Source organism: Amphiura filiformis, unplaced genomic scaffold (assembly GCF_039555335.1).
Source record: "Amphiura filiformis unplaced genomic scaffold, Afil_fr2py scaffold_201, whole genome shotgun sequence".
NCBI lineage: Eukaryota > Metazoa > Echinodermata > Ophiuroidea > Amphilepidida > Amphiuridae > Amphiura > Amphiura filiformis.
In genome coordinates, this window is record NW_027305665.1 from 54,572 (window position 1) to 72,327 (window position 17,756).

A 17,756-nucleotide genomic window follows, 5' to 3' on the forward strand; every position below is an offset into this window, starting at 1 on the left:
GTTTGTTAACCCCGTATGCTTAAAAACTCATAGCAGAAGTACTACAACAAAACTGATGTTTTACACTTGTAAGTGCTTGAAGAAACGCAGCCACTGGTTCATTAAATACCACCCTTATGCCAACTCTTGCAGATAGGTGACCAGATTGACAGCTTCATTACCAGCTTGTTGTCATTATTACACCCGTTTGTTTTGCTCAGATGTTATCGGGATGAATATGAGAAAGTGATGAAAGATGTTATATGTGACATTGCGATACACATGACTACGTTTAATTTCTTTTAACAGCGGGCGCAATGATTTATCAACTGTCTTGCAACTTATAATAAAACTGTTTCGGTGATGGGTCAAAGTATATAGAAACAAAGTTTTCACCATACGACAAATCGGATAGCAATGTATGAAATCTACCTTGTTCGATTTGACCCTCATCATCCGTTGGTCGAAACTCGTGAATGCTACCACTGGTCCGTGAAGACGAGTCATCGGTGTCATCTAATCTGTCGACAGGAGATCGTCTTCGTTTCCTACTTGATCTACGCCGCGAATCAGATTCTTCGCGAACTGATAAGAGGAGAAGAGTAAATTTCAAAATGATCGTTGTTTGCAAATATTTTTAATTTTTTTAATTTACATAACTGGCTAAAATACATCAAAAATACACATACAAAGCATGTCATAAAATAAAAATTATAAAATATTGTCCCGGTGGGCTAGCCAGGAGGAGCCAGGAGCGTGAACACTATCACCCGAGGGGTGTGACCCCTCCAACCCACCGAGACAAGTGAACTCAAAACATAAATATTAAATATTGCACATTTAGAATAAGTTACATATTACACATTACACATTACACATATTTCATCAACAATAACATAAAATTTAGGAGACCAGCTCCAGCTCTTGCATAGTCATTTCAATAAAATGTGTTTTAAGGTGGCTTTTGAAAGGCCTCATATTTTTATACAAAATAAACTGATCCCTGATGGACACTGGAAGTGCATTCCAAAGACGGGGAAAATTGACACTGATGGTATATTTAAAACTATCGGTTTTTGGGGTGATGTGATTGTTAAAAAGCAAATTGTCAAGATGGCGAATGTTTACAATCCAGTTGCTGAAATGAAAGACATAAGAATTTGAATTTGAAATACACTGGCAAGCAAAACAAATAGATAAATATTTCCTCCTGTTATTAAGATCCATAAGATTGAGTTGTTGAAGACGCTCCCTGTAAGATTGATCCCCCCTTCTCTGACCCAAAATAAATCTTGATGCCCTCCTTTGGATAAGTTCCAAATTATTAATGTGATTTTTACGGTATACAAACCAAACTGGTGAACAAAAATCTATGACCGGTAAAACAAGAGAACGATAAAGTGTGAGCAGGATGTTTTGATGTTTTGTTTACCAACAACAGTCCTGAGGAAGCCTATGAGTCTATTGCACTTTTTTGTAACATTGGACACATGTTCATTCCAAGAGAGGTCAGAAGATACCTGAACCCCAAGGAGACGTAAACTAGAAGCTTCTGAAAGCTGGGTATTTGAAACATAATAAACTGGTGAAGGTTTCTTTCTGCGACGGCAAATACACATAACTTGACATTTCAGAGGATTTAACTGAAGAGCATTGTTTTCCGACCACCAATCGAGTGTATTCAAATCATTTTGAAGAATAGCAACATCGGAATCATTGTTAATTGTGCGGGAAATAAAACTATCATCAGCATATTGATTAACTTTGGAATTTAAATGCAGATGAAGATCATTGGTGTAAATGTTAAAAAGAAGTGGCCTCAAGACTGATCCCTGGGGCACATGTATACGTACACTCACTCAGAACGGTGGTCAACCGATGGCTATTGTTGTTCAAGGCTCACTCAGTCATGAGGCAATACAAACGATCAATTTTGAGTTACACCTTTTCAATGTCAAATTAATTTTCTCGGCCAAATGAAAAGCAACAATTTTCATTTTTTCAGTTAATGTCAGGAAAAAACTACAGCCTGTCTCAAAAAAAATTGTGCAAGTGAAAAGCGCCCTCTTTGGCAATTAGAAAATGTCAATGTGACATAATGCTTACATCAACGTCACGGGCATAGTCTTAGCTCTCTAATGCCGTTTAGTCTGTTCAATTTGCTTGTTTTGATCTCGAGATATGCTTACTTAACAACGAAAGGGTAAAATCACAATTGTGCCACTTTTACTAGGGAATAGGGCTGTACATGTAAATCAATGATAGCATCAAGTTTATCAAGAGTTCCTTCATGAAATCAAAAGAATGCATCAATTACACAACAATACAAAAATGTTTTAGTGTTTTATCATGATAAAGGTATAATGATTCTCTTTTTCTACTTACGACAAATTAAACGATAAATGAATATTTCACATTCTGCTGTAAAATTAAATACATGTGCATGTCAATGATTTTACCATGGTAAATACTGTTTTCTTTGTTATTCAAGACATGTTAAAAGACAAACAAATATTGCAAAGTTATAGGTTAATGAACTTTGACAAGTTCATGAAATTTGACAAATTAATGAAATTAGACAAAATAATGCATGCGCGCTGGTGTTGATGCGTCTAATGCACGAGCTCCGAAGGGGGAAGTGCATTAGACGCATCAACATCAGCTAGCATTGATTTACATGTGCAGCCCTATTCCTAGTAAAAGTGGCACAATTGTGATTTTACCCTTTCGTCGTTAACTAAACATATCTCGAGATTAAAAAGAGCAAATTGAACAGAACAAACGGTATGTGAGAGCTAAGACTGTGCCCTTGACGTTGATGTAAGCATCATGTCACAACGGTATTTTATAATTGCCAAAGAGGGCGCTTTTTACTTGCACAATTTTTTTTGAGACAGGCTGTTTAATGCTCGATACTGATTTTTTTTTCAAATCCTGTTGTTAAACTTTGGCGTGAAATTCAGTCATTTAGTGTAGGATTTTCGATTTTATAGGCTTATAGGCTTATATAGTTCGCCAATGAAGGATTTTCCCCAACTTTCTAACGCACTTCACCGTGACCTATCATAGTTTTGTCAGAATTTCCGTTTTGATTTCACAATTTTTTACTTCCGGCTGAATTTGTTTTCAAGATCAACGCGTGAAATCCGAGGCTAGTAGCATTGTGAATGGATTTCCCTTCTTCTTCCTATATACGTGCATACCTCAATATTTGAGAGATTGCGATTTTCCAAACGTAGACGTAGACCGTACGTTTTTACGTAGCTATGCATCGCAGTGAGGCCACATACTTAATCAACGCTCGTGTGGTGGCGCTATGTCCTATAGTCAGTCATCTAGTGATTTGTTTTGCATGCAATCAGCCCGGGGTCACTCCTCCCTACGTCATACATTATTTCGCCCAGTCCCATTTCCATAATATGAAATTAAAAAAGGGAATTTCAGTTCGTCAGAAGTGGGCCTCGAACCCACGCCGCGGCTACATACAGAATACTCAAGCCCAGCGCGCTAATCCATTGGACCACATGACTTATTAGTAGCAAATTGAATTTTAAACATAATAGGCTATAGGCAACCCCAACATATATCGGGTATACGCTGGCGAATTGACGTAGTTAATCGGATTAACTACCATAGCAATAGATGAATACAATTTTGACTATAGACGAATCCAACGAGCCAAGTCATGGTCAGGATTTGGTCGGACATCTTTGGGTAGCCGCTAGCACCAACCTGGTGTTTTGAGTAGATACGGCACGATTTAGGGTCGGAAAAAACCCGGACATGTTTCGAAAAGAAACCCTAATACCTCATAATCATTTGTGACATTAAACAATATACCGATAATGCGGGATAAAGTAAACACAATACACAAAACATAATTATGAAGATCTAGCTTTTGAAAGTCTACATTTTAAAAGCATCATAAAACAAATTAAAAAATTTCGAGATGCTTACTTCAACTCCCATCAATGAAAAAAAAAATTGAAAATCACATACAGATATTTTTTCCTAGGATTATTTCGGATTCTCATAATTTTCCTCATAATACAATGAAAAACAAAAGAAATAGATTTACATATCCTAATAAAACAAAGTCAAACATAAGGATAAGTTTTTTTCTAGATGCCTATTCTCAATTCTCATAACTTTCCTCATAATACAATGAAAACAAAAGAAATATATTTACAAATCCTAATAAAACAAGGTCAAACATAAGAATACCTCTTTTTCTACATGCTTATTTTCATTTCTCATAATTTTCCTCATAAGACAATGAAAAACAAAAGAAATAGATTTACAAAACCTAATAAAACAAAGTCAAACAAAAGAATACTTTTTTTTCTACATGCTTATTTTCATTTCTCATAATTTTCCTCATAATACAATGAAAAACAAAAGAAATAGATTTGAAAATCCTAATAAAATAAAGTCAAACATAAGAATACCTCTTTTTTGACATGCTTATTTTCTTTTCTCATAATTTTCCTCATAATACAATGAAAAACAAAAGTAATAGATATTTATAAATCCTAATAAAACAAAGTCAAACATAAGAATAGCTTTTTTCTAGATTCTTATTTTCAATTTCTCATAATTTTCCTCATAATACAATGAAAAACAAAAGAAATAGATTTACAAAACCTAATAAAACAAAGTCAAACATAAGAATACCTTTTTTCTATATGCTTATTTTCATTTCTCATAATTTTCCACATAATACAATGGAAAAACCAAAGAAATAGATTTACAAATCGTAATAAAACAACGTCAAACATAAGAATAAGTTTTTTCTAGATGCTTATTTTCATTTCTCATAATTTCCCTCATGATACAATGAAAAACAAAAGAAATAGTTTTACAAAACCTAATAAAACAAAGTCAAACATAAGAATACCTTTTTTTCTACATGCTTATTTTCGTTTCTCATAATTTTCCTCATAATACAATGAAAAACAAAAGAAATTGATTTACAAATCCTAATAAAATAGCCAAAATTCAATAGAGCGCGTGAATGTGAGTGAGGCCTGAAAACCTCATACTAAATTGCTCCTAAATCGTGACATAGCTGGTTTTGAGCGTCCAATTGTGCAAATAAAAGCCGCCTAACGCCTAGAGATGATGCAAGGACCTAGTTAGGGGAAAAAGTTCAATTTGGTGACCACTCTCTGGCTAGTAAGGTTTGATGATTGATTCGACTTCTATGGACCATTTAGAAAAAAATAGCCACCATGTCCCTCGCGAAAATCCCGGCATTTTTCGCTAGAGGCCAAAATCCAAAATGGCCGCCGCCACCATTTTGAAAATTTAAGTTTTGAACCAGAGCACCTATAATCATGCACAAAGACACTTTTTCGGATATGTCGAGTACAAGGATTCCGATTCTGACATTAGTTTGACATTACGGCATCATTTTCACCCAGAAATTCAAGATGGTGGCCGGCACAGTCTGTCAAGTGGAGCAGAACGCTTGCTCAAGAGATCTCCAAGAGAGGAGTTTACGGTCAACATAGAAGACCATTTGGAGAACACTATAATAGCAGCTAGGATAGTGAAAATATAGTCATCAGGACTTTGGACTGAGATTGTGGTAAACCAGGGATTTACCTTGGATAGACAGGATCTCAGACATTGCGGGATCTTGGATCAAGAACTGAGACCATCAAAGGAATCTCATCAGATCTTCAGCTAATCAAGATCAATAGGCTTAGATAAGTAATTGTAGTTAACAGACATCTGTGTAATATTGCTAAGTTTAATTATTGTATGATTCTGTATTGTTAGTTGTTTAACAGCCATACTGCACTGATTAATAAATTTAATAAAATTAATAAAAAATAAAATTAATAAAATTAATTAATGTTGTTGTATATAATAAACAGTGTGTTTGTGTGTTTGCTGATGCATGATGAACTCGGAAGCAGGTGATTTTGGCCTGGGTCATTTTATAGTGACCATAACAACAGTTGCACCAGAAATGCAAGAGGTGACCAGAGCCAACCCGATATATCGATCAATCCACCGCTTGGCTCAAGTGTCAGATCAATTGGAGTTGAATTCAAGTCATCTCGGGAGCGGCGCCACTCTGACGTATGAGAACAGGAATTGACTATTGGCGGTGCTGAGTGGCAACATAGGTTTTCATAGTGCTGCCGCTCAGCGACATGCCGCTCCGCTTGCAGAAAGTATGTGTGACAACGCTCAGCGACAAGCGACAAAAAGTATGAAACCAGCATTACAGTAATAGCAACATACCAACTCTCCAAAGACTCTGGTAGTGGAATTCCCACACATGTCCCAGGAGTAAAGGCTGCTTGGAACCATCTGTACTGCATGAAATCCTAATAGAAGGATCATCGTTGTCTGCTCCTTGTGGGGAACTGGTTACTATGAGTATGTCTCTCTGCAAAAGATGGGCAGTTGCAGTGACGACAATATGATCTGCCCATTCACCATCTCTTGCCATAGAAGTACAATAAGTTGTCCAATCTGGTTGGATTACTTGAAAGTCAATGGTGCCATCCTGGGCCTGCATGGATGAAGGAAAAATTGTAAATTGAGCATAAATTGCAACTAGGCTGTTGGGCTGGTAATGTCCATGTTATAACCCTGATAGACAGCAAAGTTACCAGCCATTGACTGTTGGGTTATTGCTAAAGTATATCCCTGCTAGCTATAATGTGTCTAAGTTTGCAAAGAGTTAATGTATAGCAGGATATTTTTGTAGCTTTTAATTTTTTTTTTTCAAATTTTGCAGCTCTGAGCAATTTGTAGTTGTGATAAGTTTGCAAAGAGTTACTGTACACAACAGCAGGAACTTTAGTAGCTTATTTTTTTGGCAGATACATTTTTTTCAGTGCAGCTCTGAGCAGCTTGCGGGTTTGTTTTATTCCATTTCTAATACATTAAACTCTATGGGTCATAATATTTTTTGTGGGCTTTTAAGAGTACAAAATAAAAACCCCACTCCCTGTGATAGTATAAGCAAAAAGTAATACAATACCTGAATAGAGGGATTTCTTCGCAGGAATTCTACAACAGACTGTCTGAGATCACTAGGGCTTTGATGAGGCAAGTTCAGAAGATCCAGTTGATCAGAGATGGCACTGAAGAAACAGTTTCCGTCCCCAGGAGTCTTGCCATGGAAAGCTAGATTGAGCTTCTTGCAATTTTCTTCCAAATACTGCACCACTTGGCTTTCTGATGTCTGCTGCTCAATCCATATTTGTTGCAGTCTCTCCAGTATACTCTTGAATTGACCAGGATCTTTGTACTGCGTACCTATATCATACATGCAAAAATAAGTCAGAGGAGAAAAACGAACAATTAACTGAAATGTATGTATGCAGCAAAATTAACTAGCTGAAACAAAGAAACAAAGATAGAAACAATGAAAGAAAGAAAGAAAAAGAACTAGCGCTACAGTGGTTCAAGAGCGACAAAACAGGCAGTGCCTTCTTATTGACCTCATTTTTAGGTGACGTCAGATGCAAACTATAGTCTGTATACCTTCCTCACATCAGTAATTTAGATTTTGTTTTTATTTTATTTCCAAAATAAATGGCAGCAGGAATACTTAATGTATTCAATTCTCATTGATAAACTCTCTTTTTAGATTTGTTTTCAAGCAACTACCCATTTCTGATGTAAAATCTCTTATGGTTGGTATATTTTAAATATGCCCTATGATGGAATGTTACAAAATGAGACTTACTGGCTAATGACAATTTGGTTTCCTTCTCTGAGCCATCATTGGTGATGTCACCATGAACTGGTTCTGCTTCTACAAGAGATGCAAATTTATGTCTTCAATCAATGCAATCTTTTTTACAGGTGGGGCAAGGGGGCATTTGCCACGCCCATATATTTTTTGCTCCCCCAGTTTGCCCCCCCCCCCATCCCCCACCCCCACTTTTGAGGCAAAACACCCAAAACTACATAAATTTCCACTTTTTTTGCGCAAAATTTGTTGATTTTGCCCGCCTGAAAATTCAGATAAACCAGTCCCAACCCCAAATAAGGCGCCTTAACCCTAAATAAGGAACATAAACCTAAGATAAGAGAAGTAAACCCCAGACGGCGCCTTATCTGGGGTTTAGACTGCCATATCTGAGTTTACGTCTCTTATCTGGGGTTAAGGCGCCTTATCTTGGGTTTAGATGCCTTATCTGAGGTTTACGACCCTTATCTGGGGTTAACAACCCTTATCTAGGGTTAAGGCACCTTATGTGGGGTTTAGATGCCTTTTCTGGGGTTTATGTTCCTTATTTAGGGTTAAGGCGCCTTATTTGGGGTTTGGACTGCTTTATAGGGGGTCTACGTCGCTTATCTGGGGTTACGTCGCATTATCTGGGGTTTAGATGCCGTATCTGGGTTTAGACTGCGATATGCTAAGGTTAAGGCATCTGAGCCACAGGTAAGGAACGTAAACCCAGGATAAGGCCGTCTAAACCACAGATAAGGCGCCTTATCCCTAGATAAGGGATGTAAACCCAGTTTAAGGCAGTTTAAACCCCATATAAGAGACATGAACCCCAGATAAGGCGGAAATGACACACTTATGCTTCTGCTCTCATTCAAAAACCACATTTAAGCTCTACCAAATGGGGGCCATCTTAGATTTCTGGGCAAAAATTATTTATGTCAGATTCGGATTTCTTGGGGTCGACTTACCGGAAAAAGTGTCTTTGTACACGATTTTAGGTAATCTGGTTCAAAACTTTTTTTTTTCAAGATGGCGGCGGCCACCATCTTGGATTTCTGGGTAAATATGAGTTCGTAATGTCAAAGTAATGTCAAATTTGAAATCCTTGTGGTCGACTTATCCAAAAAAGTTTCTTTATACACGATTTTAGGTCCTCTTGTTCAAAACTAAATTTTTCAACATGGTGCCGGCCACCATCTTGGATTTCTGGGTGAAAATGATGCCGTAATGTCAAACTAATGTCAGAATCGGAATCCTTGTACTCGACATATCCGAAAAAGTGTCTTTGTGCATGATTATAGGTGCTCTGGTTCAAAACTTAAATTTTCAAAATGGTGGCGGCGGCCATTTTGGATTTTGGCCTCTAGCGAAAAATGCCGGGATTTTCGCGAGGGACACGGTGGCTATTTTTTATCTAAATGGTCCATAGAAGTCGAATCAATCGTCAAACCTTACTAGCCAGAGAGTGGTCACCAAATTGAACTTTTTCACCTAACTAACCAGGAGGGTTAATAGAATAATAGCTAATAATATATATAATGGAGATAATTCCGCAGGTAATCCCGTCGCATCTATTCATACATAGTCCTTTTGTTCCCAAGTACATCAATGCATAGATACCGTGTGTAGTTAATCCGATTATTATGTCACTTCAACAGCGAATAGACCATGTAGAAGCTTGTAAACTTCAATCATTCTTTTGTCTACCTGTGTTTTCGCGAAAGGTGTAAAACGGGTGATGGAATGCAGTTTAAAATTTCCGCCAAGGCCGAATCATTTCACATTTTGGGTGCATTGTAGCCGACGGCTACCCAACTAAAGGCTGCTAGTCAGGTGTAGGAATGCGTGGATTTGGATTCCTCTATATCGGCCCGCACCCACATGTCAAAGAAATGCTAATCACTTGCACCTGTAACATCAGTCTCGTTGAAAAGAGCGGTATTATATAGAGGTTATCCACTTTACTGATGTGTGACTTCTAACAAAAGGCGCTGATTCCCGTAATATTCCTCATTCAAACCAATTCAGGGAGGAGTCGGCGACCTTCACGTGGTCTCCCCTGTTAACTCGCTAAAACGAGAACCAACGTCGACAATGAGTCAAGGAAAAAGCGACATATCGCTAGTCAACGCAGTGTTACCCAGGAGCAGCGCCGTGACCCTGAGCCCTGCTTCGCGCCCTTCTCAGGACGGACAGCTACTGCTGTCGAAGGCCACGGTGTAACGACGTTGCAACTGAACGTAGAAGGCCTCACCCCTGCCAAGATGAATATCATTGAGCAGCTGGCAGTCAACAACAAAGCCATTGTGATCCTTCTCCAAGAAACACACCGTGAAACCAATGAAAAGCTAACTCTACCTAACTTCTCACTGGCAGGCTACATCCCAAGCAAACACCATGGACTAGCAACCTTCATCAGCCAAGACACAGATGACTGGTCTCTTGAGGCCCAGTCCTCACCCGACTCTGATACTGAATGGATCGCTGTGAAAGTGCTTGGCATCAACATCATCAATGTGTACAAACCACCTCCAATACACCTGACCAACGCACCCCTACCTCACTATCCAGCACCATGTGTATACGCAGGAGACTTCAACTGCCAGCACACTGACTGGGGCTACTCTCGCTGCAATAGTGATGGGACTTTGCTCGCGGAATGGGCTTCTACCAACAACCTGACCCTCTTGTTCAATCCTAAGGAACCTGACAGCTTCTTCTCAGGACGGTGGAATAATGGCACCAACCCAGACCTGGCATTTGCTGAACCCAGCCAAGGAAACCAACTCCCTGTGCGTAAAATCCTGGACAAGTTCCCAAGATCTCAGCACCGACCATCTCTGATAACCCAACCTGCTCTGGTGTCTCCAACAGCTAGCAAACCAGTAAAGCGGTGGAACTTCCGGAAAGCAAAGTGGGACAAGTTCTCTGCCGAGGTCGACCAGCGTGTTACCAAACTACCACCACCAGAGAGTGATGATATTAACACCACATACTCAGCCTACTGTAACTTGCTCATAGATGCAGCCAAGCTGTCGATCCCAAGGGGATACCAGAAGAGCTACATCCCATGCTGGGACGATGAGTGCCAAGCTCTATATGAAGACTTTACCATCGAAGGAAGAATCTGACTCCTGCGCTTCCACTCTCCTCACAAGACTGGACGAGAAACGCAAAGAACGCTGGATCGAGACTGTGGAATCAATCGACTTCACCTATTCAAGCAGAAGGGCCTGGCAAACCGTTAACCGCCTGACAGGCAGATCAACACCAAACGCCGGAAAGTGTCCAGTAACTGCAAACGCCATCGCCAGCGTACTTGTGAACAACGGCCGCTTCACCAACCCTGACCGTGATCACTCCAGGCGGGTTAAGAAGGAAGTGTCCGATCTTTGGAAGATGCCATCCACCTCCGATCTCTGCAGCGATTACACCATGCAGGAAGTAGAAGATTCTTTGAAACTACTCAAAAAAGGTAAGGCACCTGGACCAGACAGTATCCACCCAGAATTCCTCCATCACGCTGGCTCTGCTGCAACCAACTGGCTATGCAAGTTCCTGTCATCCTGCATTAAACGATGCAAGATACCAAAGATTTAGCGCAAGGCAACTGTCATCGCACTACCCAAACCTAATAAGCCAAAGGATGACCCTAAGAGCTACCGTCCAATCTCTCTACTCTGCATCCCCTACAAGCTACTGGAGCGCCTGATCCATAGCCGTATCAACCCGATTGTAGACCCACAGCTTCCTCACGAGCAGGCCGGTTTTCGTCAGGGCAGATCAACAGTGGACCAGGTCACCCTCCTCACCCAAGACATCGAAGACAGCTTTGAAGGGAACCAGAAGGCTGGTGCTGTATTTGTAGATCTGACAGCAGCATACGACACCGTGTGGCATAGAGGCCTGATATGCAAACTCCTCAAGCTCATACCAGACAGACGGATGGTGTCCTTCATCGTGCAGCTAATCTCGAACCGCAACTTCATTCTTAAGACCAGCGACGGCCAAGCTAGTAGACCACGCAGTCTGAGGAACGGTGTGCCACAGGGCTCCGTCCTAGCACCTCTCTTATTCAACATCTACATCCATGACCTGCCCAATACCATTGCTAAGAAGTATGGATACGCAGATGACCTGGCAATCCTGAAGTCGGGCAACTCTTGGGACACAATTGAGAGAGCGCTCAGCCTAGACATGGACACCCTAGATACTTACCTCTACCAATGGCGGCTCAAGCTGAGTGTTGCTAAGACTGTCTCCTCTGCCTTCCATCTCAACAACAGGGAAGCCAACCGAGAACTCAATGTAACCATCAAGTCCAAGCGACTGAACTTCGAGGCTTGCCCCACGTACCTAGGAGTGAAACTGGACAGAGCCCTCACCTACCGGCAGCACTTGGTTAACCTAAGGGACAAGGTCACAGCAAGATGCGCATTGATTCGTCACCTAGCCGGCACCAGCTGGGGAGCAAGCGCCAAGACCCTCAGAACATCAACCCTGGCCTTGGTATACGCACCAGCAGAATACTGTGCACCAGTATGGAGCAGGAGCTACCACACTCACCAGGTAGACACAGGTCTAAATGAAGCTATGCGCACTGTGTCAGGATGTCTGCGACCAACTCCAACTGAACAGCTTCCGGTTCTAGCAGGAATCCCTCCGCCGGACATCAGAAGGAAAGCAGCCTCCGTAGCTATAGCACTCCGGTCTGAAGAACCAGGACACCTCCTTCACGACACCCTGTCAAGAGCTAGGAACAGTGAGGGTGAAAGCAGGAGATTGGTATCTAGGAAGCCGTTTGCTCAACAAGCAATAGATTTGATGAAGACAACGCAGTCTAACCAGACAGCCAAGGACTGGACAGCTAAGACATGGAAAGACCAATGGCTTCAGACTTCCTCACCACTCCAGCGCTTTGTCACAGACCCAACAGACACCATCCCAGGCTTCAACCTACCCAGGTCTGCTTGGACAAAATTAAACCGCCTGAGAAGTGGAGTTGGACGCTTCAATGCCAACCTGTTCCAATTAGAGAATAAACGATAGGCATTTTTATTTTGCTTATCCTCTACCGTGTGATAGACGACAGGCAGGTCCAATATTTTGAGTAGTGGATGCCGGCGCAGCCGGTATCCACTACGAGAAACGCAAAGAACGCTGGATCGAGACTGTGGAATCAATCGACTTCACCTATTCAAGCAGAAGGGCCTGGCAAACCGTTAACCGCCTGACAGGCAGATCAACACCAAACGCCGGAAAGTGTCCAGTAACTGCAAACGCCATCGCCAGCGTACTTGTGAACAACGGCCGCTTCACCAACCCTGACCGTGATCACTCCAGGCGGGCTAAGAAGGAAGTGTCCGATCTTTGGAAGATGCCATCCACCTCCGATCTCTGCAGCGATTACACCATGCAGGAAGTAGAAGATTCTTTCGAAACTACTCAAAAACGTAAGGCACCTGGACCAGACAGTATCCACCAGAATTCCTCCATCACGCTGGCTCTGCTGCAACCAACTGGCTAAGAATGCAAGTTCCTGTCATCCTGTATGAAACGATGCAAGATACCAAAGATTTGGCGCAAGGCAACATGTCATCGCACTACCCAAACCTAATAAGCCAAAGGATGACCCTAAGAGCTACCGTCCAATCTCTGACTTGCATCCCCACAAGCTACTGGAGCGCCTGATCCATAGCCGTATCAACCCGATTGTAGACCCACAGCTTCCTCACGAGCAGGCCGGTTTTCGTCAGGGCAGATCAACAGTGGACCAGGTCACACCGTCATCATCCCTATATCTTCGTGTTAAAAATTGCCGTGATAGTACGATGAATCCTCACGTTTTTCAACAACTACGCATGGTGATTTTATTCGAGATAGGCCGTGCAACTCAGGCTAAGCATACAATTTGAGATTTTGAGCGCCTGCCACACTGTTTCCTCTATTCTATGTTTTACGATTTTGCAGATCAATATATGGCTGGCCGTAACCGCCACAACGTGGAGCTGCTACGCGTAGCTTACTTTTTCTTCGCGGAGCTAAATTGACCAATCATGTTAGATCTTTTCATTACGCGTCAGCCAGTGGATGCATCCTCGTTCCAGAGAGAGAAAACTCTTGCCAAAATTAATGTTTACTATGGGGATTTTAAATGAATCGATTGTAAATAAACCACGACCAGTTGTATAGGATCAATACCATTGTTTGATTAGTGTATAGTCAATGTTACCTTGCATGCATGTGTCATGTGTGTGGCGTGTTTGTTTGTTTGTTTGTCTCACTGTGTCAGGCCAGGATCACTGACACCCACGGTACTGATACTCTCATACTATCACGGTAAACCAATTTTGAAAAAGTCATGATCATATTGTTGAATGTTGTTGACTTAAAAACGGATAATCATGTATAGATGCAGTCATGTCTACAGTAGAACTCACCCGACCTTTGAAGGACTTAAACCCTATTAAAAGCTATTAAACCAAAGATAACACTCAATGAAAACGGCTCAACTATGTTACATCATATCTGCTGTGGTTAAATACACAGTGCACTTGTGTCTGTTTTACCTGTGCAATGAGCAATGAGCTGGTATTATAGTTTCAGTTGGGTGAACGATTATAAAGCGAACGCAAAAGGTAAAATACTGTCGGCTTTTGTTTACGAAATGAGACAATAGTCTGCTTATTGTTAACCAGCGTTCTTGAAAATGAGAAGCTTAATGACTTAACACGGTTTAGAAATAATTTCTTCATATTTTTGGTACAAAAGTACCAATATTTCCAAACACCTAAATTAGCTAAAAATTTAGGACATGTTGCAAAACTATATTTTCTAGAATTTCAGAGAATACTTTAAATATTGGCCGGTTATTTTTTACACAGTAGTGACGTCAACTAGGCAATGGCCTATACGTCTAACATACACTATTTGTAGAGGTCACGCGTCAATGGTGAGCGCACTGAGTATTGTGTATAGGAAAACGGACAGTAACTATTATGTATGGCCTACTACTAGTATATAAAGTAAATCCGAACTGGTTTGCAGTTTGCTGAAGGTCGAATTCCAACAGGGACACCGCGCAAGTTATACAAATTAGCTCCGTTGAGCGATACACTGCAGATCGCAGAACTGTGTGCATAGTTTACCACCACTCTGCCTAGCTATATAGTTATGTACAATACTGTATGAGTTTCTTATGAGTGCATGTCCATCTTAATAATAAGTCAGTTCGTACTTTTCATAAACTACTTTTTGAATCATAACTTTCGTGACCGAGGATATCTTGCAACTACGTGACGCTCTTCTGGCAAATTCTTAATGAATAAATTCGCTTCACGTAATGAGTAAGTCGTACTTAATTAGTCAGTTTTACCTCCGAGTAATGAAAAACTCTAACATGATCATGATTGGTCAATTTGGCTCCACGGAGCAAAAAGTCAGCTACGCGTAGCAGCTCCACGTTGTGGCGGTTGCGGCCTACCATATCAGTATCCCATATGATATTTCTATTGCAAGAAAATTTTATTTGTTGTCAGGTTTTATCTTAAATACACTAACTGGAAATTAAATACACTAATTAGTGAGGACCGGTATTTTGCTGTGGATATGTTTAACTGCAATTTGCGGGTAAAAAATTTGAAATCCTGAGTAAAAAAATTGATATAAAAGAATGCATGTAAAATCCAGCTGCAATACAATGTACATTATTGACACAATCACTCTCTTTATTTACGGCAATAATAGAATATCGATTTCAATCGAATTGAATACGATGCTCAGTTTTGAGTTTGTAGTTGACTACTAAGCGACCTAAGCGATCGATTGCTAGCCAATCACATAGAACTCCTTTTCTTGCGTTCGGTGAAATACCAGTCGCCCGTCGCTCACCAAGGGAGTATTAAATTTATATTTATCGAATAGGAAGTCGACACTGTGCAGGTCACCCTCCTCACCCAAGACATCGAAGACAGCTTTGAAGGGAACCAGAAGGCTGGTGCTGTATTTGTAGATCTGACAGCAGCATACGACACCGTGTGGCATAGAGGCCTGATATGCAAACTCCTCAAGCTCGTACCAGACAGACGGATGGCGTCCTTCATCGTGCAGCTAATCTCGAACCACAACTGCATTCTTAAGACCACTGACGTCCAAGCTAGTAGCCCACGCAGTCTGAGGAACGGTGTGCCACAGGGCTCCGTCCTAGCACCCCTCTTATTCAACATCTACATCCATGACCTGCCCAATACCATTGCTAAGAAGTATGGATACGCAGATGACATGGCAATCCTGAAGTCGGGCAACTCTTGGGACACAATTGAGAGAGCGCTCAGCCTAGACATGGACACCCTAGATACTTACCTCTACCAATGGCGGCTCAAGCTGAGTGTTGCTAAGACTGTCTCCTCTGCCTTCCATCTCAACAACAGGGAAGCCAACCGAGAACTCAATGTAACCATCAAGTCCAAGCGACTGAACTTCGAGGCTTGCCCCACGTACCTAGGAGTGAAACTGGACAGAGCCCTCACCTACCGGCAGCACTTGGTTAACCTAAGGACAAGGTCACAGCAAGATGCGCATTGATTCGTCACCTAGCCGGCACCAGCTGGGGAGCAAGCGCCAAGACCCTCAGAACATCAACCCTGGCCTTGGTATACGCACCAGCAGAATACTGTGCACCAGTATGGAGCAGGAGCTACCACACTCACCAGGTAGACACAGGTCTAAATGAAGCTATGCGCACTGTGTCAGGATGTCTGCGACCAACTCCAACTGAACAGCTTCCGGTTCTAGCAGGAATCCCTCCGCCGGACATCAGAAGGAAAGCAGCCTCCGTAGCTATAGCACTCCGGTCTGAAGAACCAGGACACCTCCTTCACGACACCCTGTCAAGAGCTAGGAACAGTGAGGGTGAAAGCAGGAGATTGGTATCTAGGAAGCCGTTTGCTCAACAAGCAATAGACTTGATGAAGACAACACAGTCTAACCAGACAGCCAAGGACTGGGCAGCTAAGACATGGAAAGACCAATGGCTTCAGACTTCCTCACCACTCCAGCGCTTTGTCACAGACCCAACAGACACCATCCCAGGCTTCAACCTACCCAGGTCTGCTTGGACAAAATTAAACCGCCTGAGAAGTGGAGTTGGACGCTTCAATGCCAACCTGTTCCAATTAGAGAATAAACGATAGGCATTTTTATTTTGCCTATCCTCTGCCTGTGATAGACGACAGGCAGGTCCAATATTTTGAGTAGTGGATGCCGGCGCAGCCGGTATCCACTACGATAAAAATATTGGCCCTGCCTGTCGTCTATCATAGGTAGAGGATAGGCAAAATAAAAATTCCTATCGTTTATTCTCATTCTTAGTCAGTTAAATATTATTTTAATCACTGTAAATAATTTTTAAAGCAAAAATTATGAACGAAACTTGTTTACAACTTCACATCTTTTGTTGCGCGTCTACGCATCAACGCGATACATACGCGCACCTCTATGAGCGTGTTACGCGTTATCAACACTCATGATGACGTAGGGTCGTCTACAGCCTGATAGACGACACCCAAAATCATGCGATTGTCCAATCAGGTTATGTGTCTACTAATAGACCACTCCCACTGACTAAGAATGGGGCTTAAAGGAAAGCCCAGCATGCGAGTGCGGTAGTGAGGAACAAACAGCCGACCACATCATCTCATCCTGTCATCTCCATAGACCACCGAATGGTACCTCCGGCCTGATTGAAGTCGACGAAGCCACCAGGGACTGGTTGATGCGTACTGGGCTTGAAATTTAATGAAATTTATTGTTTTGGCTTTTATATCTTGTTTCTTCCTGACATACGCAAGAAGAAGAACCAATTCAATGCATGACCTCGGAGTTACCTGCATGACTCTGGCGGGCTATTTTGAAACAGTCATGGTTGCACATGCAGGTAGTTCTTTTGAAAGTTCTAAACAAGGTATAGCAGTCGCTAGTAGGATGTGTAGCTTATAGAACACGGATAACCTCTATTCAATCTATTATATGATTGAAGACAGGCGATGAGTGTAACCTGCTGTAGTGCAGAGAG

General features: G+C 41.6%; 1 protein-coding gene across 1 annotated transcript in view; it reads right to left on the reverse strand.

Annotated features, from left to right (window-relative positions):
* Positions 1 to 17,756, reverse strand: part of LOC140145293 (uncharacterized) — a 54,912-nt gene that overhangs the window by 955 nt on the left and 36,201 nt on the right. The window contains exons 6-9 of the mRNA XM_072167052.1: positions 7,694 to 7,762; positions 6,983 to 7,260; positions 6,235 to 6,508; positions 412 to 564 (exon numbers count right to left, since the gene is read on the reverse strand). Coding sequence (XP_072023153.1) covers positions 412 to 564; positions 6,235 to 6,508; positions 6,983 to 7,260; positions 7,694 to 7,762 — 774 coding nt within the window. The remainder of the gene's footprint in view (positions 1 to 411; positions 565 to 6,234; positions 6,509 to 6,982; positions 7,261 to 7,693; positions 7,763 to 17,756) is intronic.